Source organism: Rhinolophus sinicus, chromosome 1, assembly GCF_057876585.1.
Source record: "Rhinolophus sinicus isolate RSI-liver-muscle chromosome 1, RSI-T2T, whole genome shotgun sequence".
Classification (NCBI taxonomy): Eukaryota; Metazoa; Chordata; class Mammalia; order Chiroptera; family Rhinolophidae; genus Rhinolophus; species Rhinolophus sinicus.
This window is the reverse complement of record NC_142501.1, coordinates 139977730-140000435: the sequence shown is the minus strand read 5'-3', so window position 1 is coordinate 140000435 and position 22706 is coordinate 139977730. Positions and strand designations below refer to the sequence as shown.

Sequence of the window (22706 nt, the reverse complement as noted above, 5' to 3'; positions counted from 1 at the left end):
AAAATCATCCTCCCAGTTATGGCCCCTGTATGTACACTTGTCAGCCTTAGAAAAGGAGACTGTGCAGCTAGTTTTCAATTCTTTTATGTATTTAGTGCTGTACAAGTTTTAAATCCTTTCCCAAGTTCTCACAAGTCAAAAGGCAGAGCTGGGAACCCTGTCCCCAGATTCAAGAGTTCACCCCTCAAACCAGAGTTCAGTCTATTTCAAGAGATAACTCAGATGAGGGAACTGACGATCCAAGGAGCTTTCTCAAACCCTTAAAAAAAAAACACGCTACTCAGACAAAAGAGCTCTACAGGATTTTCTAAAACATAGTTCTCCATAAAATGTAGCCCTCATACAATGTGGAAATACCATTTGGAGGTATTTTTTCCCCCAAAAAAAGAAAAAAAGAAAGTAATTTACAGCTCAAAATAACTCAAAATGTTCTGTTGAGGATGAGATTTATCATATATAGTTAATAGAAATAAAATGTGATTAATACTAATGAGAAAATGCTCATATGCCTGATATGACAATAAACTAATATAGCAATAATGAAGATGATGGGTAATTACAGGGTAATAACCCTATCCAGAGGAAATGGAGGTACTTCCCCTAGTTTTATGTTTTTATAGAATTCTGATCTTCAATTAGCCACCAACAGGTTATTAAACTCTGACTTACTATTAAGTCAATTTTGAGAAAACTAAGATGAACAGTGTTCTTTTTATGCCTTCACATACTCAGAACCAAATGGAAGATACAGGTATACATTGATTTTTAAGTAAGTTCTGAATCTTATGAACAACATGCTCTGTGAGCAGAGAGTGGGTATGACAATCAGGGAGAGCTTCTTGGAAGAAGTGTGCTTTCTGCACAATAGAAAAGTGAAGTTAAGAAATTGTAGACCCTATTCTAAGGAGCAAAGGATTTGAATCATGTGACGTTTATTTTGGATCTGTATTTTAGAAAAATAATTTCAGTGGGGAGAATGGAGAAGACAGAATCTGGTGCAATCGTCCAGGTGAAAAGAGAGTGAACTAGAGAGAGAAGCTATTCAACAGGCCTTTAAAATTAAGTGGATGTCAGAAATGAGGAAGAGGAAAGAGTCCATGATGCCTCAGAAGTTTCTGCCTGGGCTTGGTGCTGCTTTTACTGCAGAAGAGAGGAGTACGAATGGGTATTAAGAGGACGTGTCGTGAGTTCACGAGCACATGGACATTCCACAGCTGGCCAGGCAGTTGGACACACTAGCATTGAACCCTGGGGACTGGTGGTCTAGCTCTAGTTTGGGGGCTTGTTAACCTACATGTACTTGACGTTCAGAAAGAATGGAACTGACCAGAGAAAGGCAGTGGAAAGCAAGAGAAGGGGATGAAGGATAAAATTGTGGAGAACAGTAGGTGGAAAACTTCTTAAAGCATCCTGGTAAGAAAAGGATAGGGAAGCAGCAGAGTCCTGACACAGCGGAGAGTCCTGACACTAAGGGCAAGAGAAAGGTAGACCATGGAGGAGGGTGAGGGCTGGCAAAGCGGCCCCTGGGCTGACAGCTGGGAAAGCCAGCAGAGTCCGCTTACAGAGCATTCTGACAAGTAGGGGAGGTGGAGCCGGATTACAGGGGTGGAGGAGCAAACGGAAACTAAGAGGGTGGAGAAAACAGACAGACTAGTCTTTCAAGTGTTTAATCACTTAAAAAAAACGGGGTCACCATTCGGCAAGTGCCTTCAGTGACAGGCACTGGGGATGCCAATGGGGATGAGACCTGGGCCTAACCTTCAAGCAGCGTGATGTACTGTGGTGTAGCAGGAAATGTGCTGACAGAGGATGCTTTGGGTAATAGAAGGAGAAAGAAAAGATAATAATTGAGAGAGGGAACGAGGGAGAATCAAAGGGAGGCTTACTTTCAGGATGGGAAGACTTGAGTATATTTGGCACTCAGGAGAAATGACCCATTAACAGGAGAGAAATCAGTGCACAAGATGAGAAATAACTGATACCCAAAGTCCTAGAAGGGGAAGGGCAGTGCTGGGTGAAAGGACAGCTATGGACTAGCTGGCACTGGCCAAGGGGGAGTGGCACTGCTTCCCATGGGGCTGTAGGGTATGCAAAGGCTGAAATAGTGTGGCGGAACTCAGCAGATTGAATTCAATGTGGTATCTCTAACTTTTTTGCTGAATTCGAGAGAGGGAGGCTGGTAGGGCTTTGGGATAGGCTAGGGATGGAGGAAAGGGGCAGATGCTGAAATCCCTACTCTAAATTACAGGGAAAGGGGGCAGCTTCCAAATAAGTCTCAGGCCCCCCCGAAGATGAGAGAGTCTGAATCTGCAGTGGATTGCCTCCACCTTTTTTATGTGCAGGGAACTAGAAAGTTGTGTGTTTTTGTATTTCTTCAGGAGACAGGCATGGGGTCAGGTGGGAACAAGTGTGTATTTGGATCTACCAAATGGTAAGCACAGGGATGGAACTTTGATGATTTTAACTAGACACAGGGAATGCCAATGGATATATGACCACAAGATGACAGAGGGTCCATTTCCTACCATTACTAGCATAAGTCACCTGTTTAAATAAAGAAAATTTAACTACTTAAATAAAGCGTTATCTATTATTATCAATCCTAGACATTTATAACCCCAGTAAGGTACAGTGCAGTTGCTTCTTCCACTGGATTTAGGTTCTAAAGTCCCTACTGTGTTTCCCTGAAAATAAGACCTAACCGGCAAATAAGCACTAGCATGATTTTTCAGGATGCTCGTAAAATAAAATAAGCCCTAATGTGTCTTTTGGAGCAAAAATTAATACAAGACCCGGTCTTATTTTCAAGGAAATACGGTAGGGCTTATTTTCTATTACGAGCATCCTCGGGGAGGCCGGATGGCTCACTTAGTTAGAGCGCGAGCTCTCAGCAACAGCGTTGCCAGTTGGATTCCCACATGGGCCAGTGAGCTGTGCCCTCCACAACTAGATTGAAGGACGATGACTTGGAGCTGATGGACCCTGGAAAAACACACTGTTCCCAATATTCCCCAATAAAAGAAAAAAAGTATAAAATATGGTTTTTTAAAAAAGAGGTTTTTTTATATTACAAGCATCCTGAAAAATCATGTTAGAGCTTCTTTTCCAGTTAGGTCTTATTTTTGGGGAAACACGGTAACATGAAAATAACATACACTCAAAACTGAGCCTTGAAAATCCTGTAAAACCGTACCATGTTTTAACAGATATACCATTACCATCAAAACAGACCACGTCTACCTGTTGGAAGAGACAGGTGTAAGGTTTCTTCCATTGAGGGCCAGAGGAAGAAAATGCTCGTCTTCAGGGGCCCTAATGCATGGAAAACACCTATCTAAACACTTGAGAATCTCACTCAGCGTGGGAGATGCCCCAGAGAAAGGCATTCTGGAACACTGGCTCTGCCTGAGTGAAGGGCAGGTTGGTGGCTCCCATTTAAAGACCCCTCTGTGCCAAAAGAATGGTGGAAAAATTGCCCACACTATTTTCACTGCCATTTCTCTTTTATTCCCCTCAGAGTACACAGTTGAATCTTTGTGAGTTAAATACATGCACCATCTTTTGGCACAGTCTGTCTACTCAGGTAATAGACCCCAAAACCTCACAGAGTCCAAAATGTTATTTTGCTAGCCAATCTATTCCGGTATATACGGGTAAGCCATTAAGATGCTTCATCTGAAGGAAATCCCACATGGAACGTCTATCTTTTTATAGTAGAGACCTACCTCGGTTGGCTGGTCAGCTGGCTGTGGGGTCATGAGTTGGTTGTGATGCTGCAGCACTGTCTTCAAGTAATCTAAAACGGTCTGGCAGGGCACTGGGGGGAAGACATTGCAATGATTACACGTGAGCTCTTCTGTCACAAGAAGAAAAAACACTTTCAAGTCTAAAGATTTTTTGCTGTCATTTCTAAAAACAAGACTTACTTGCTAAAGGAAATAGTCTTCTTGCATTTGACATCCACAGTTATTTCAGTTTGCCAATACAAAACAGATGCTATGTTTTGGGGAGAACTTTCAAGTCAAACTTACTCTAGGATGGATCTGGGTCAACGATAGTGATCAATGAACAACTCACAGACTCACAGAAGAGACACGGCTTATTTTCCCTGACTCACGCGGTAACATTAGTCACCAATGATGGGTTTTAAAATGAAAGCACTGAAAACTAATGTTTGACTAGTTTTTAATCAATAATAAATACTCATTTTTAATGACAGATTTATGTTTAGTTCTTTAGGAAGCCAGAATGCCCTGCAATTTAGTCCTGTTTCCCAAAAGGAATATACTTGACCACACGGTTCTTACTGGAAGTGTCCCATTCTCTCTCCTTTTAAGAAACTCAATTTATTTGGTCCAATTCAGAGTTGGTTATTATGCATTTCATTAATTGTGGCACTATTTTTTTGAGGCTTAGTCTTATAAAATCATGAATAATTACAACAAAACTGAACAGCTAGTCATTCAACAGAGCCTGACACTTTTTGTGCCATTGCATAAATAATTCCTACATCTTGAAAAGATTCATATTAGAGCCCTTTCAGGAGTATTAACTAATTATTTTTAAATGTCTTGGTAGCTTAGTTAGTAACCTAATTTATACAAATTGATGCCACTCTCGTCTTAGCTATGTGTTTTCTTAAGATGTTTTTGTCAATTAAAGAAAATAATATTTAACCTGAGCCCCTATTTTAAAGTATCACCAGTGAGCTTTCTTCACTTTTTCCCATAACTTTTTTTCAAAGATGGCAAACAGAAATTATCATCTTTATCCACTGCTAACAGCTTTGGTTTTTTTAGGCAATATCACATTGTGACAACAAATCAAAAACTGTATCAACATCTTTTTGAAGAATCTGAATGATGGGAAGTAGGAGTAGGTTAGGGAATTTTTCTTCTTGCCAAAAAAGTATCTTCTTAAATAACCATCCTTACAGACATGTGTCTTGCAGTCCTGTGTCACAGGCCACTCTTGAATAGTCATTTAAATATATTCTTCAAATTGGAGAAGGCTCTGCTCAACAACCACAAAAATCAACAAAAAGAAGGCATACCTGTATCACTCTGAAGTAGGCCTTTTGTTAAACCAAAGTTTAAAAATGTTTATTAAACCAAAGATTAATAAAACCTGTCAAGTAAGTACCTCTAATTCCACCAGTCTATTCAAAGTCTAACCCACTTTACTGATTCCATAGTAAATGAGAATGAATCTTCTGGCGATGGGCACCAATTACAGGAAAAAAGCAGAAGACCTGAGAAGCTAGTGGAGACAGGAAAGAGGTTTGTATCTGAGTTCTGGTTTTCACTACCTGTGGCCTCTGGGACCCCATTTAACTTCTGTGTCTAAGTCTCCTCTCTACAGGAGAGGTTTTTTTAGGCAATATCACATTGCCTCTACAGGAGACTTAGACACAGAAGTTAAATGGGGTCCCAGAGGCCACAGTTAGTGAGATCCCAACAGCAGGACTTTGTCCTCATAGTTTGTGGTTAGAATCAAACACAACTGTACATACGTCACTGCTTTGCCAAATGAACACGTGCAAGGCATTACTTTGGATTTAGTTTGGAAGTTTTGGTAAAATTTGTCAACACTCATTGATTGATTAGGATTTGAATGAAACTTCTTTTGATCCTTTACCCATATTTTAGTTATTAAGATATTTATGAAAAGAATGTTTAAATGAAGCACAAAAATGCTTACAAAACTCAGTATTTGGTAGGACTTGAATCATGTCAAAAATAATTACGTACATAGAGAAGAGAGTGGAAAGAAATAAGCTGAAGTGTTAATAATAACTAATCATGATATTTTAGTAGCAGAATTAAGGTAATTATTACCTTTATCCTTTACCATCCTTGTAAAAACCAGTTTTAAAAGATGTCTGTAGTGGGCATGTATTGTAATAATTTAAAAGTTGTCTGAAGAATGTCTATACAACTGCTGTCTCCCCTTCCTTTGCTGTACGCTCCCTTCAGGAGAATGGCTCAGAGGCCGACGCTGCCATTCTCTACACCCCCAACACTTAGGCGGCAGTGCACAGCCAGCAGCAAGGCCCGCTGACTCAAACGTGTGAGGAGAAAATGGCATTTCCGGCGTATTTACTGCCTGCAGGGGGCGCTATTTAAGGCAAATGGGTTGCACAGGTTGATATCTGGGCTTAAGGCTGAAGGCCAAGAAGACTGAAGAAAAGGTTCATACCGTATTTCCCCGAAAATAAGACCTAGCCGGACCATCAGCTTTAATGTGTCTTTGGAGCAAAAATTAATAGAAGACCTGGTATATATTATATATTACACCTTATATTATATACCTGTTCTTATATTAAAATAAGATCGGGTCTTATATTAATTTTTGCTCCAAAAGATGCATTAGAGCTGATGGTCCGGGTAGGTCTTATTTTCGGAGAAACACAGTACTTAGCCAATTGTTAAAAAACTGAAAGAGTCACGGCCCTGGGCCCTCTGAGTTTTGCGCAGTCCAGGCCAGACATTGCTCTTTTGGCCTCCAAGGAAAGAGAGTGAGGTCAGGGCTTGTGGCAGCAAAAAGATCTACAGGGTTGGTTCTCAAGGAGCTGATTATGCCCCAAAGGACTTTATATCTAATGTCTCCTCGTGCAAATTATGAATTTTAAGCGTCACTCTTGCTGATGGAGAAGCTACCACCTCAGACCTACTGGGCAGGTTTCATTTATTCACTTACACATTCTGCCAAAGGAAGTCAGATGTATCTAGTAAGTTTAATGAGAAAATAAATGAGGGACCCCAAACTGTAGTTACTTCTTATTAAAGGGAAGGGAGGATAGAATGGTACCCAAATGTCCTTAGCACCTATCCTGATATTGATATTTATCATTTTTCCCTCCTCTATGTAGTAACATTTTACAATGTGTATCAGACAATCCTGGAAAGAGTATAAAACACCTGCGAGGAAAAACAGCACAGTAGGAAGACCAACAAAGTAAAAATTGAGAGGAACGGGTTGCAAATACTCCACCTGGTACCTAAGTGGTCTACAGGAATGTGCTGCTCTCACAAACAAAGATGCCCTCTGGCCTGGATGGCTTGTTTCCGTCAGCGTAAGTTAGTTACATCCACACAGACAGGGGCTTTAAGACATTCTAAGATAATACTAGTACCTGAGTGCACTGACAAAAGACGGGGGATTGGTCCTTGGGTCATTCCTGGGAACTATTTTTTTTCTTAATGTATCGACTCTGGCACTTATGAACAGTGTGATCCTGGGCAAGTTACTTAGCCTCTGTTAGCGCACCTGTGAAATAGGAGTATTACCTACCACACAGTTATTGTGCGGATTAACTGAAATAATACATGTAAAGCAGAAGGCACCCAGTAAATATCTAATGTAAGCTATTGTTATTTTAGGACTAGGAGCCTCGTGAATCCTTGGAGAGGCCACTTAATGGACTTGCTGACTTGCATGTTGTATTGTCTGAGTGACTGTTAAGGTTCTTCCAAGGGAACTGTTCCAATTGTTTTTGCCCATATTCAGAGGGTCTCATTTTCACTGCTGATCACTGCTTGAAAGTCCTGGTCAGAGTTTCTCTTCTCATTCCTCAAGTTTCATTTACCTTGCTATATAACTGTTTTTAAAACTCAAACCATTTATCTCAAACACATACAATTTTATAGGGAGACTGAAATTACTAAGTTGGTGCAAAAGAAACTGTGGTTTAAAAGGTTGAAAATAATTGCAAAAACCGCGATTACTTTTGCACCAACCTAATATTTGTCCTCAGATGACCATGCCATCTGTGTGCTGATATCATCTTTAAGTGTCCTAGTCGCATCGTTTCTGTGAAGTATAAGCTCCTGAGCTGTAAATATCTAGAAATGAATGATGGGCTTTAAGTATCACTCAGCCTGCAGATGCACGGTTATGCTTTTGATAAAGACAAGGTTCTGTCTCTGCTTAATTTAACTGACGTGTAAATGCCACATACCTGACACTGGGCTAGGAACTGGGCTACAAAGATGACTTTGATTTAGACTCTGCCCTCAAGGGCCCTACCTGGACTGTCTCTCCTTGTATCAGGCCATGAGGAGAGACAGATCCACAAAAAGTAAAACCTTCCCGATACCAACTTCAAGAGAAATATGCTTGATATAATATGGAACGTGGTTACTTTGCCTGGGAATCGGCAGAAAGGTTTGTTACAGAAGAGAGTATCACCTGAACTAGGTCCTGAAGGGTGAGTAGGAGTTTCTCAAGTGGAGAGGAGAATATGACCTTGGATTGAAAGGAATAGCAGGAGTGAGTGAGGGAAGACCAGAGGCACAAAAGTGTATGGCTGCTCAGAAATCACAAACTATCCAGTGGGTTGGAAAACTTGGCGTACGGTGGGAACCAAGGGTCAAGTCTACAAAAATGGGCAGGCAAAGATCCACGCAGTGAAAGACCGAGGGTGCTGGGATTTATTTATTTCATAAACCATGTAAAGCAGTCAGAGGTTTTTTTGGCAGGGGGTGACCAGGGCCTTTTCAGTGGGGAGAGCCAGGTGTCTGGAAGAGTGGCTACCGCAGTAGCCCATGCTGTGAGATAAGCCCAGATGAAAGCAGTGGGGAAAAGGTGGACTCCAAACTGGTGGATATGTATGAGGTAGAATCCACAGGAGAAGAGAATGATTGGAAGTAAGGGAAAGACATGCTTTATGGATAGATCTGAGATTCTTAGCCTGGGTAACTAACTGAATGGTGACCTCTTTACAAGGTAAGAACGCCACTTATAATCTATGAAAACTACTTACAATTCCTGTATTACTAGGCACAGAACAGTCTCCCTCTCTGTTTCTTAAAGTCCCCATTTATTGAGTACCTACCAGAAGACCTCGTAGGCACTCAGTTGCTACTTAATTCCAACATTCCTGTAGTATTATTAACTTCAGTTCACAGAAAGGGGAAACTGAGGCTCCGAATGGTTAAGTGATTTGCCAAAAATCACAGCTAGCAAGTAGGGGCAGAAATCCAAACCCAGGTTTGACTCCAAATCCATTCTCTTCACGTCACGTTGTTCCATCTCCCTCCACCTCGCCAACAGCTATCGCAAGAGTTGTGATGACTTTTACCAGATTCTATGTAAAGGAACTCAGTTCTTTATTCCTCTCTGTTCCTATCATTTGCTCTAAGTTTCTATTCAGAACATATTTACATCTCTTCACTGTCCTTACACACCCCACCTAAAATATGATCAGTATGTTTCTCAGGACCAGAAGTTAATCTGAGCATTTTCCCACAGGCACTTCTGGGCGTGAGTTGGGAGGCGGTTGAGAACACTGGAGGGTATCAGCAAATTTATACTGCATTTACTCCAAGGGCTTTTTGTTCTGGCAAAATTACTACTATCCAAAAACTGACACTATTGATTTCTCTTTTTAAAAAAATCTTATTTAAAAAAATGACAACTGTGGACTAATAGGTTCAGAACTGCATTATCCAAAGTTAGTTCTCTAATTTGTAGCCTGTTGAGTTCGTATAGTCGATCTTCATTACTCACAGATTCCGAACGTGCAAATTTGACAACTCTCTAAAATATGTTTGTAACAATCAAATCCAGCTTCGTGGGGCTCTTGCCGTCTTTTGCAGACTTTTGCAGATCACTGAAAAATGTGAGCAGCCTGATGCACACATTCCCAGCTGAGGGTGAACAAGGTAATGCTCTGCCTTATTTCAGCTCTCATATTATAAACAAGTGTCCTTTTCATGGTCTATTTAGTGCCACATTTTGCACATTTTTGTGCTTATCGTTGGTGATTTTGATGTTTAAAATGTACTCCAAATGTAGAGCTGAGTGCCCTCCAGCGTTCCCAAGTGCAGAGTTGCTCAACAGATGACTCTGGAGAGGTAGAGAAGTGACTGCAGAACAATGTCTCGCTCTGACCTGCGGCAGGTGACCCCATCTCCATGTGAACCTTATTTCTTCTGCTAACTGCTGGGTGCTACTATCTGCTTTGTACTCATCCATCCTGCTTGGCTGTAAAAAAAAAAGTGATCCCACATCATAAAGGTAGATTGTACCAGGAGAAAGCGCCAGCTCCTTTCGTAGAAACAGAATGCCCCAGTACAGCACAGGCCTGCTGGGGCCAATGGGAAGCGGTGACACTACTTAGAGAAAATCGATCCCAAATTATACTGGAGTTACTGCTTGCAAAATAGTTTTATTACATGCAAAACCAGAGTATTACTTGCTGTATTTTTCTTTAAAGGGGTATCTAAAAATAACAGATTTTCCTCCTCAAAATGCATAGCTAATAGAGTGAAAAGTGGGTTCCTGGGTGATTACCTAGACTCCGATTTGTTGTTTAGCCAAAGATGGAGGTTGGGAGGTGAAGGCAGGAGGGCAGTGATTTCTCTTTTTGATTCAAGTTTTCATTTCTAAGTGACACTTTTAACTTGATGCTTAGTTAGTTCTAAGGTGTCCCTAGGTAGTGAGTACATGTGTTAAGTAATCCCAAATCAACTGTTATTTCCTGCATTTCAAACTGATTTTTTTTCCTATTCATAATCGAAAAACTGATTTTCATCTATATAATTGGGTTTCAGTATGGACCATTAAAGCAATAATGGCTAGTGGTTCAAGTTCATGGAGATTATCAACAGGGCTGAAATGTTTACACTAATAGTAATTAGCCTGTGTCATTTCATATCTGACCATCAAGAGGACTCAAGAAATTGCAGCATTTTCATCTTTCTGGGAAGTAGAGAAAGATAGCGAGTAGTGGCAGGCCAGTGATAAGTTATCCCTAACACAGACACTTCATCTGGTACGGATTCAGGAAGCTGGACTGAACCCCAAACGTGCGTAGGACTTACTAAGGACAGCTGGTTTGCCAAATAGTTAGGATTAGGAAGTCAGCAATACTCCTTGACATTTGTCACACCTGTCCTTGCACGCGAATAAAACTCCATCCACAGTTCTGAATAGCTGATGTAAGTACGTATCTGTAGTTGGTTGAAAACAGTGTGCAGGGCACTATTTTCCCTCCCAATGAAAGGAAGAATGGGGAATACAATAGAAAATACCCCCTGGAGGGGGGTAAACCCCACACGGTGTTAGCTGCACCCACATCTTAGCTGCACCCACATCGCTCTGACTTGGAGAAACCAAGCACTCTGGTTCTGTTGCATTTTTCTGGGTTCTACCCACTCTCTCTCCAGCAGTCAGTGCTGGCCTGGCTTGGGAAGGAAGACACAGTGACTCCACATCTAGCCCCAGGGCTCAAACGCAAAAGAAGAGAATGGATTTGCTTTTACCTCTTGCTTCTCCCCTACAAGACAACTGCACTAAATCTAATTCCAAAATATTCTGAAGCAAACCTTAGGTCTATTTGGGGAACTCTTTTATTTATTTATTTATTTTATAGTGGTAAAGGGGTTGTGGATGATTTTATTTTTTAATACTTTCTGACTTTTCAAGAAAAGTCTATGCAGGGAGGTAGAAAGCCAGTGTAAATTCTCTCTGGCGAATTCTTTTAAATCAAAGGATGAAACGAAAACACATTTCTGATCTGGCAATTCTTAAGGCTTGTTTTTGCTTTCTATGTGTACTAATAACAAACAAGTGGGCACCTTCCTTCAACATTTCCTTCTTTCCAGATCAGGTGCCAAACTAGATGGTGCAAAGACACCGAGTTAGGAAAAGAATGTAAATTCCATTTGTATTGATGTATCAGCCTTAAAAAATTTATATTTACTACGTATGCTTTGTTTTGAATATAATATATTCTCATAGTGAACCGTGTGTAATTAACCAATAAATGTGTATATTGGTGGATGCATGCTCAAAATTTTTTATCAATTGGCTGCATGATTAAAAAGGTTTGAAGATATTGTTCTAGCTAATGATCTTACTATCTTTTGTAAGCCACAGTCATGTAGTAATGAATTCAAAGATATAAGCAAAATCAGTACCTTTCCAAATAGTGAAAAAACGGCTTTGCAACCCAGAGAGTATCTTGCCATAATGATGACTTTTCTACTTTGCAAATCTAGTGTTTCTAAGAGTCAGGAAATGACTCTTATTTAGCCAGGGGCACAAATAGTTTGGGATCAGCCTAATTACTGGTCTGTTTTTCATCTATTCCTTTTAGTTTACAGTTGCTTATTAACTTTAAGGGGGCATTTGCATAGTAACAATAGACGACACATGTTGAAACTTGTCAAGAAAAGTGAGAAATCAATGGACTAGAAGAGACCATTTGTTCAGCACTAGTAGGGTCTGTCACTGAAGGTGTCATTTTATTTTAATATCTAGCACTGATTAATAAAACACATATATCAAAGTCTTTAAAAATACAAAAGCCATTTTAAATGAATGGGCATTTTTTGAGGGAAGCTCAGGAGCACAGCACTTGGCCTATTTCAAGCTCACTGCACCACATACAGGAATTGCTTTCCTACTGATAGAAACATCTTTTTTTTGATTCAACATAACTTATTTTAATATTTTACTCGAGTATCACCAATTTGTCATTGTGGAAACGTCTGTAGTGTGGGTGACAGTGGGAATGGATTCACAGTCTAGAGACCAATCTTTGCTTAGCATCGGTGGACTGTATTTTCTGAGATTGACTCGTATAGCAAACTCCTTGACTGGTTAATTTTGCTAATGAAAATGGGAACCAGGATTGGGAGAGAGAATTCATTCATTTAATAAATTATTATTCAGCACCTACTTTGTAACAATCACTATGGTAGATAATGGGTAAACAGCACCAGAACTTAAGGTATAATAGGGAAGCAAATTCAACAAATTGCAAGTAAGTAAACAATTATAACGAAAGGCATTGGATGCTATGACTGAAGTAAAGTTTAACAGACAAAGAACAATTTCAGTTCAGCTTCCCTTTGCAGTTGCTTTTCCATTATCGACGTTGGTAAATGTAAAGGTAGAAAATACTAGATTAAAACATTTGGCTGGGCTGGTGGATGACTGGCAGGATAGGAAGGGAAACACCCTTCAGATGCAGATAGAGACATCTTTTAACAGAACTATTAAATAGGTCTTCAGGCCTATACCCAAGAAGACTCTGGCTTAAACATAGCCAGGACAAGGCTAGTGGCTCATCTTGAAATTTGTTTGGTACTAGCAAGCTAAGGCTCCCCGTGTATGCCAGTTTTCCCACCTTTTCTACATGGCTGGCCAAAACCCCCCAAAAATATATACATGCACGCACACATACATACACGAGACGACAGAAAGGAGCCGCAGTTGGCGTGTAAATAACACGGCAGCATACCTGGGATGTTCTCTAATTTTCTTCTGAGCTCTTCATTTTCTTGCTGCAGTGAAATAACCTCCTGCTCCAGCTCTTGGCACCTAGGACAGTAGCCTTCGTCCTCCTCTTCTTCTTCCTCCTCTGGCAGCGTGGAAGAGGACGGGTGACCGTGGGATTCGGACGTTGCCGGGGAGGTCCAGCCACCTAGGGTATGCACGGGGGAGGTTGACAGAGGATCCATGTCGGCCAGGTGGCCATACTCACTGACCGAGGAGGTGTTCGGCGTTGGAAAGCTCCCCGAGAGCAGGTAGTTTTGTAGGGAGTCAGTGAAAACTCTCAAAAAGGCAGAAGTCTGTTGTTTCCTTTGCATATATTGCATCTCCACGTCTACATTGTCTGAGGTCTGGCTGTGGACCCCTTTCCCAATGTGACACTGCTCCTGTCTTTCAGTGTAACTTGAGCCTTCCTGCTTTACGTAAGAAATCATGGACTGAGAATGGTTGGAGTCCAGAAGTTTTCCTCCGCAATTTAAGAGGCTAAGAACTCGACTGCACTGCTGGGCAAAGGCATCCAAGATCATACGACTCTCTGAAACACAGAAGAAGACACGTCAGAGACCCAAAGCCAACGAGACGGGAGAAGTAAGGTCCTCAATTTTGACATTCACAAATGTTAGAAACATGTATTTCTACTCTGCCACAAATCGAGGTGACATGGTGAACCCACTTTTAATAGGATGCATAGCTTCTTGTTGTTCTGTGACTGGTGGGGTGCCTGATGAGTTACCCCCAGTCCCTGACACTGGGAAATGGCTGGACTGTGGCTTTGGGCACCACATAGAGATTTCCCTCTTTATGGCCTTACCTGGCCTGTACAGGTCTGCACCCACACCTCTGGTTTCATTAATACCTTTCCCCTAATGAAGCCAGCCAGCCACTGCAGACTCAATTCCTCACTGACAGGAGGGCTTAGAGCAATCATTACTTCTATTTCTGGAGTGCCCGTGTGCCCTTGCTATTAATCAGCTGATACAATCCCTGCCAAGAGTACGTTGCTCCCAGATGCAAACGAGAGAAGACAGATAAGTCTTTTTGAAGAGCTCACTAAACATCTAAGGTAAAAAAAAAAAAGAGTGGGCCTATAAGGCAGATGATGACAAGCCCAAAAGGAAACCTGTATGTGTCATCCAGTACCTGTGTTCACTATTCTTTTAATTTACCTGCCAAGCTGGATTTCTTGTCAAAGCCAATGTTTAGGCTGATCTGTATCAGTATCAGCTGAAAAGCAGCAGTGCCTCTTCTTAAAGCCTCTCGCGTTAGATCTCTCCTAAAATGGCATGTACTATAGCATGCCAGTTACTTCACATACACGAATTCTAAAGCATATTAACTGTTAATCAGCGAAAAGCAAAAAGCAAACAGAAAGCAATCAATTCACTGCAAAAACAAAGAAAGAAAACAAACCCCTAATTGTGAAAATGTGATTTAATGTTGGCAGTCTGAGGGGTTTGAAAATTCACCCCAAATGTAAATGTCACAAGGTGAACTCTCTTCTTTCCTGACCACCACCCGGAATGGATCATTTATAAATACAGAGAGAGACACTTTTTAGGACTTAGACTGCTTTGAGGGTGCCTCTCGTTTCCTCCCCTCTCCCAGAATAAAGTCAACTAACAACATATCGTAGATTTTTGATGCCAATAACTATGGTTGACATATGGTAGAAATGTAACTAGCTACTTGCTGTCTCTGAAAATGCTTTTTTTCCCCCCCTGAAAACAAACAAACAAACCACAACTTTTAAAATGAAAAATGGTGAGATCCTCAAGGGTTTTTATGGGAACAATGAACCAGAACAGTTGTGATTAGAAATTGGTTTCTCCAGAAAACCCAGGTTGTAGGACCAATGAAACCACACTTCAGAAACCTCCACGGAGTACTACATGCTCCATTTTGTTCTTTTCTCTTAGTATTCTTAACTGAAGTAACTAAGGCACTTAGTTACTTAAGGTACTTAAGGGGGATGGGGGTCCAAGTCTCCTTTTTCAACTATTTAATAAGAATATATACATAAAGCCCAGAGCGCCGCGCCTGGCATATATGAAGCACCGTTCACATATCCCAAATCTATAAAATGCTACCATTCCTAAATCCCTCCGGAAAAAATACCCAAAACAAACAAACAAAAAACAAGACCAGTCAGAACACAGAAGCCAGTGCTCGTCAGTTCAGGAAAGGAATAGAGACAGACATTCCATGAGGCCAGTGCACTGGGGTTTCAGGGTCAGCATAGACCCTCAAGACATATTTACTGAATATCTGGAGGGACTCTTGTCAACAGAGGATCTTAGTTTCTAGCATTTTGAGGTCTTCCTGGCTGGGTCTAGGCAGGCTGAGAGGCCACAGGATTTTCTTCTAAGCAGAGCACTTCCTCACTCTTGGGAGTGGTACTGCCCTGGACAGAGGCAGGAGGGCCCCCGCCCAGACCTCCCCCTCCAGCCCTCCCGTTCCCCATGGTGAGGTACCCAAGACCCAGGAATTCAAACTGCTTTGAGGGCCTGTGCTGGTCTCTTCCCTGAGCCATCCTCCCAAAGACAGATCATGGTGCTAGAGCTTGGAAGTTTGAACTGGGGTACCCATATATGTATGTATGAGGTCCCTCCTAGAGGAAGAGGAAGCTGGGGGCGGGAAGAAAAGACCATGGGCTGGCTGTCAGGGTAGATGGACAGAAAGTATTGTAACAGTTTGTCAGGTGACTCATGCCTCTGTCTACATTTGTACTCTTGTCCTGAATCCCACCAATATTAGGCAAAGGCCTGTTATATTACAGCTACTTCAAGTGCTCACCAAGGAACCAGATGCCAGCTATAGTTTCAGGCTAGAATTGATTGATGGGCTGAGAACGTGGCTGAAGAAGCTGCCGACATAAAGTCCGTTTACTTCCTTGGAGAAAAAGGGATGTGGATATGGGAAGTGTCCTTTGCACACCCACCCAACACTGGAATTGATGACACTTTTGCCCCCTGCTAGGTAGAATGAAGAACTGAACTCATGATTTAAATCTGGAGAAGTTAATGGGGGAAAAGCCTCAAATACTGGGGTACCATTTCTTTACAATGACCAAAACCAAATAAACAAGACAGTACACAGTTGAGTCATATAAGTGGAGAGGTTTAAGATGTTGCAATCTCATTTCTATACTTCGGGGTTTTTCTTTTCATTAGTAAAATCAAAGGATGATATTGATTGGGAATTTTCAATTCTAGCACACTAGCAGTTTTCATTCATTTTAATCCTATAATCCCATTCTAGACCTGAAGTTGTATTTACTGTTTGCATTTTAATCAGCATAGTCCCAATTGATTTCCAGCCTATACACTGTTAACATAACCTTGATGAAAGGAACAAAATATGAAAAGAAAGGCTAAAACAGAATTGTCTAGAAAGAATTGCTCAATATATTTGTTCAGTGTCCTAGAGAACACACAGTAGTTTTAATCATGTTGATAAATCACATTAGGGTATAGATTTTAAGGGAAAAAAATCTGACTTAGGGACAAGTATGATTTGTTTTCTTAATTGAAGGATAAGCTGATAAGATGCTGAGAAAAAATCATTATGTAATACCTTACATTATGAAGATAATGTATTGAAGTGCACTCAGAATATCAGAGAATAGCTAAATCATAAAGCAGTTCTTGCCTGTAGTTTTTAAAAAATGCTTCTCAGAATGGATATATGCAAAAACAACAACTATAACCCTTAAAATTGAATTTCTCCTCTTTTCAGTATCTTAAAATATTTGAATAGTATTTTCACATCAATACATTGAAGAGTGTGATGAAAAATATTACTACTACACTTGATAGAAAACAATGAATCTTTCCACTTAATACATATTGCAGCCAGCAATACTTTAGCTTTCCAGACAGAATATAATTAGAAATGCAAGTACTGTGCGATGCCCATTATTGCTAAGAGATGGAGAAAAGTTCTGTTTTCATATGAACACAATTGAATGGCCACTGATCCATGATTCTTAATTGAGCAAAGTGTGAATATGTATTTTGAAAATTTTTAACTGTTTTCCCCCCCGAGTCACAGACTTGCTCTATTCAGAGCATGGTAGGGAAGAACAAAGTCAACATTTTATAAAGGGGCTTTAAAACTACTTACTTTATCCCTAACTTCACTAAAATTAAACACCATGAAATGTTAATAAATCACAATCACAAAGCACTCTAAAATGACCAGTTCTGATTTATTTTGTCTTACTGTGCAGTTTGTGAGGAGATAAAATCATGTTTCAAATTGTGCCTAGTCTGATTCTAAAATCTGAATCCATGATTTTTTTTAATTAAAAAAATTCATTTCTAGAAATTCTTCTGAATTTAAGTGGTTTAATCCATCCTAAATCTGATAAATGAATAAGAAGAGGGATGGAACTCAGCAATCAAACACAAGCTCCCTACTTAAACGTCCTTCTTTGTAAGTAAAGCCTTGAATGGAATTTGCCCAGCACAGCATATCCCCAAGAGTACTCTGTTTCTATGAAGGCGATCACAGTAGTTGAGATTAGTGGTAACCTTTTGATTTTAGCCCAGCGAAGGGTGAAATATATTAATATTAAAAATGCAGAGCAGAAAAAATTTTTGTGACCTACTATCATGTATCCATATATTATATGTACCCAAAGGATTTCCAGCTAGTTCAAAATAGGTAATTTCCTTAAGACATTAACATAACTTCTTTTAAAGAAAAGATTTCACGACATAAAAAATAGAAGTTAGAAAATGAAAGCCTCTTTGGAAGCATCATTCTTGTCTTAAAGCAATGAACTATGTTATCTTTTTTAAAAAAACGCCATCCCATTTTTTTCATAATGGCAAACATCAACACAGCAAAACAGGATGCAATTTTTCTAAATAAATAAATCAATGATGTGTCAAAAATTAACAGATGAGTTAATATACTTGGTGCTATCAAAACCAGATGGTGCTTCCTAATACTTATCCTGCTCAGTCAATCCCTGAATATTTTCTGGACCATCGGTATATAAAATAGGATGCTGCTATTTGTGATGGCAAACAAAAGCAATCATGCCTGCCAAGCACATACTATAACAGGCAGCATTTCAGCTCTGCTAGACAGAAAGTAATTAGAATGCTTTTAATGTCCAAAAGAATGATGCTGATAGGCTGCCACAGATGTGTAGATTTATGAATATTTATATGGTGGTTTATAGCTGACACTTTTATCAGTTGAAGAAGATAAAATATCTGCCTGACTCAAAAGCTTGACAGTCAGGTTAATAAAATCTCATTAAAGAGAATGACCTATGCAATTATATAGGATTTATTGTAATTCATTTTTGATTGTACTCTGCTTAAAGATGCAATTTCCCATTTCCTGATGCCAAATTTAGGCTGCATATCAAGATCTACGTGGGTTTTAACTCTAAGCCTCCCACAGAGGAAAAATATGCTTTTAAAACCATGGTATACTACCTCTTTTAAGGAAATTATACTCTTGATGAGATTTTATAAGAATGTTGAAAAAAAATCTATTCTTAATCACGTATTTCTCTTCTCAATGGTTTATGGCCCTTAATGGCAAATAAGATTCACTTCAACCCTTTCATCTTTTCACTGCATTTACTCTGGACACTCAGTTATCTCTCTTCTTCTATCCTTGACTCATTTAATTACATCAATGTTCTGACTATTCTCGGTTTACTAGGTGGCCTGAGACATTGCAAAGACACTTCTATGAGTGTAACAAGCAAATCACCACCCTACCCTCACCCAGTATGCTGAAGTGGCCATCCCTCCAAGCACACGTGTTCATTGGCTCAAAGTGGAACCACTAGTTCCTCAAAGAACCAATCAGCTCTTCAGGTGACTGTCCCTCTGATGGCCACTCACATGACTGTCTGTTAAGAGATGGCTTTGTCCATCAATGATTATGGCCACAATTCATGATGTCTAGTACTATGAGCTTTTTTTTGCCCCAGACCATTTTCATCACCGCATGGAAGACACCTACCATTTAATTCACACCTTTCCAACAAGCATGTGGCATCCTGCCCTTGGTGCTATCAAGTTTATCTCTCTTAAAAAAACAAAAAAGCCTGACAGAAAACAGAAATAAGAAATATAGGCAATTTGAGGGGCATCAACAAGCCCATTTCACTCCTTTAGATTCAGTGATGTGATTTCCACTTGGGGACAGAAGACAAAGTAAACTAAACAGGACATTAAAAGAAACACTTAAAGAAACATTCAGAACAAGGTGAGAAGGGGAAAAAAACAACCCAAACTACTTATAATGACCAATAGGGAAACTTCCAGAGTAGGAAGGACCATGGACAGGACAGCAAGTGACTGGTGCAGAGAAAAGAAGGTAAAAGCAAGGTTAAAACTATGTATAGACATGGAAATGAGAGGGGGGCAGATTTATAGTGTATAAAGGGAAGTAAAAGACTGAAAGTCAGCAAAGACTGAAGAGAGAAAGCAAGGTGAGATAAAAGACTGAACTGGGCAGAAGAGAGGGAAAAACTCCAATGAACATGGCAGAAATAAGGTTATGCAAAGGAGTAAGCAAAATATAGAAAATGGGAAAAGGATCCAAATTTCTGAAACAGCAAGTTTAAAATATAGAAAGTTAAAGCAGAGCTGGGAATAAAAATGGGCACGAACAAGTAGTATAGAAGAAAAGAAGACCACAAACCCCGAAAGAATACAAACCTCTTAAGAGGAGACAAACAGAAGAAAAATAAAGAGGAAAATGGAAGCAGGCGAGTAACCTAAGGATGAATATAAAAACACAATAGAGTATTGGGCCAAGAGCGACTGAAAAAGAAAACACACCCATAAACAATAAGGACACCCACATAAGAACCCCACTCAAAGCCGTCAAACATCTCCAAATCTGTGAGGGATGTGACAGAACACGTCTTCACTATAACCTGTAATTAGATTTTGTTTCTCAAAACCAATTCTTCATGTGTCAAAACATTGACAAACAACAGAACATTAGCTTAGGTATCTATAACTTTTACTGACAATGCTCATATTTTCATTTGAAATAGTCTTGAATTCATTGATATGCAGAATTGGGGGGGGGGGGGGTTTGAAAGTGCCATAATAGGCCTGAGCAGGAACTTTAAGTTGCGAAGAGCGGGATGAACGTGGCTGGGCGTCCTCCGGGAGCAGAGCGCGCCCTTGAGCGCAGGCCCCAGGCTCTGGCCTTTCCACCAGCCCAGCTCCCTTCTTGCAGCCGAGCAGGAGAGCTGGCCCTTTCCCAGGGGCCCTCCTGCAGGCTCCTGGTATAGGAGAAGAATCTCATACCCTGGGTGGAGGCGCCCCACGAGGCATTTCCGCAGGCCCCGGGCCCAGACGCTCAGGGGCGCTGGACCCCGCCATACAGCAGGGGGTGTTGTGGGCGGAGGGCCCGAAGCACCCGGGTTCTCGGGGCTGGGGGGAGGGGTGGGATGTCTGCTTCCCCGAAGTCTGCCGCAGGGGCGAGCGCCAGTTCCATCGCGTGGCGGGTGCAGAGGAGCCAGGAGTCTTACACCCCCAGGCTGGAACTCTGGGGTGGGTGGGCAAAGAGGAGCCTAGAGAGAGGAACAGGCAAGGCGCGCGCACGACAGCCAACCGAGTACACGGCGACAGAGAGTGCATCAGAGGGGAAGAAAAAGAGGGAACAGTAGGCAACGTTGGAAAGAAGGAAAAACAAATGAAGAGGGAGTTAAAGGGAAGTGGAAGGAAAAAAGTGAAGCAGCGGAGGCTAAGTGGAGGGCGTCCTCGGGAGCCGCAGGAGCAGTTCCAGCTTCTCCTGGGGCGGCCGCGACTCTCACCCTAGGGTGTCCGGCCCCAATCCTGGGCCGCGCGCGGCCTCGGGGTCAGGGTTGCCTCCCCGGTCCCCGCCCGAACGATCCCTGCCGCCGACTGCCCACCTCAGCGCTTTGAGGGCGCCAAACCGAATCCAGGTGGCTGAGCCACCTGTTAGGAGGCGCGCGCGCCGTCGGAAGCCCGGGATACGGCGGCTGCGCCACGGAATCCTCCAGAAGTTGCTCCCCGGGCGGGGAGGCCTCCGGGATGTGCTCGGACGCCCCGACTCTCCCTCCGCCAGGTATGCGCCCCCCTCCTCTCACGCCCCTCCGGCCAGGCCCATTGCGCGGGAGGGTGTCCTCGGTCCCCAGCTTCCCCTTCCCGGGTCTTCACCCCTCCCTCCGGCCGGAGCGAGAAGGAAAGTTGAGCCCAAGAGTTGGTACCTGCGCTGAGCTCCAGGCTGGCGCCGTCACTGCCCGCGCTGCTGCTGCCCGCGGCGGCCGCCGGGCCCGAGCCGTACCTGACGACGGCGGCGAAAGACGAGGACGAGGAGGCGGCGGGGGCCGCGGGCGGCGGCGCGGATGTCCTCAGGTGGCCCTGGGACGCGGCGGACGGAGACGACGATGAGGCGGTGGCGGCCGCCCGGCCGGGCCCGGAAGGGTAGGTGCTCTGCGCCTGGAACTGCTGCTGCGGCGGCGGCGGCGGCTCGCTGCTGCTGATGGAGACCGCGGCGTGCGGCGCGAAGGGCGGCGGGGGCGGCCGGACGTGCGGCAGCTCCACCAGGGTGGGTCTCTCGTAGCGCTTGGCCAGCGCCGGTCTCTTGCCGGGGAACGTCTTGAGGACGCTGTAGGGGCTGCGCTGCTTGTAGATTTTGGGGACGCTGGGCCCCTCCTCCGCCGGCTGCATTTCCTCCTCCATGCTGCGCCTCGGGGCCGGTCCCCGGCCGCACGTCCCCTCCCAGCGGGGCGCCGGGCTCTGAGGATGCCTCCGCCGCCCGCCCGCCGGCTCTGCCCGTGTGCGCGCGAGTGGGAGGGTGTGTGTCTGTGCCGTGGCCGCCGCCGCCGTCACTGCCGCCTGTCGCTAAGCCTGGCATCGCTGAGCCCCCGCGCGGGGGGCTGCCGCCCGAGAGCTGATTGACAGGCCGCCTCGCCAATGCCTGGAGGGAGAAGGGAAGTCAAGAGCAAGTGTTTAGGGTAATATCTGCTAATGATAATGGGGGCGGGGGCGGGGCCTGGGGCTGCTGCCGCCCGCGGGGTGGGGCCCACGGGGCGTGCGCCTTCGACGGGGAGAGGGAAGGAAGAAAGGGGAAAGAGGGCGACCTGGTAGGAGGGCGAGGTTCTTTCCAGGGCGAGACTTCGGGGTCCCAGGCGTGGACTCGAGGCTTCTGCTATTGGCGGCGTCCAGCTTTTGAGACGAGCTCCTAGCGCCCCCTACTCGACCCCAAACTCTCAGCCTTGCACTGCGTGGCTGGTGGTAGTCAGGACGGACGGGGCGGGGTGGCTAGAGTGCGTGCGTGCGTGCCTAGGGCAGGTATTACAGCCAGTTCTGAAGATTGGGAATTGCTCCCCCAACCGTCGAAAGGAAGATGTTGAAGGTCTTGACTCATGCTGATCATAAGAGCGCACGGGGAGTTGGACTCCCACA

General features: G+C 43.0%; 1 protein-coding gene and 1 long non-coding RNA gene across 4 annotated transcripts in view; one reads left to right on the top strand and one right to left on the bottom strand.

Moving 5' to 3' along the window:
* BEND4 (BEN domain containing 4) overlaps positions 1-22574 on the bottom strand; it is a 35520-nt gene extending 12946 nt beyond the window's left edge. Inside the window, exons 1-4 of one of the 3 annotated variants that reach the window (XM_088789943.1) lie at positions 22382-22574; positions 21506-22218; positions 13253-13819; positions 3726-3817 (exon numbers count right to left, since the gene is read on the bottom strand). In XM_088789943.1, the coding sequence (XP_088646069.1) occupies positions 3726-3817; positions 13253-13819; positions 21506-21980 (1134 nt within the window). In that variant the 5' untranslated portion in view covers positions 21981-22218; positions 22382-22574. The remainder of the gene's footprint in view (positions 1-3725; positions 3818-13252; positions 13820-21505; positions 22219-22381) is intronic. The other 2 variants (XM_019754158.3, XM_019754159.3) reach the window with 2 other exon arrangements.
* The window catches only part of LOC141569979 (uncharacterized), a 30898-nt gene continuing 29793 nt past the window's right edge, over positions 21602-22706 (top strand). The window contains exon 1 of the long non-coding RNA XR_012493735.2: positions 21602-21722. This is a non-coding gene — a long non-coding RNA (uncharacterized LOC141569979). The remainder of the gene's footprint in view (positions 21723-22706) is intronic.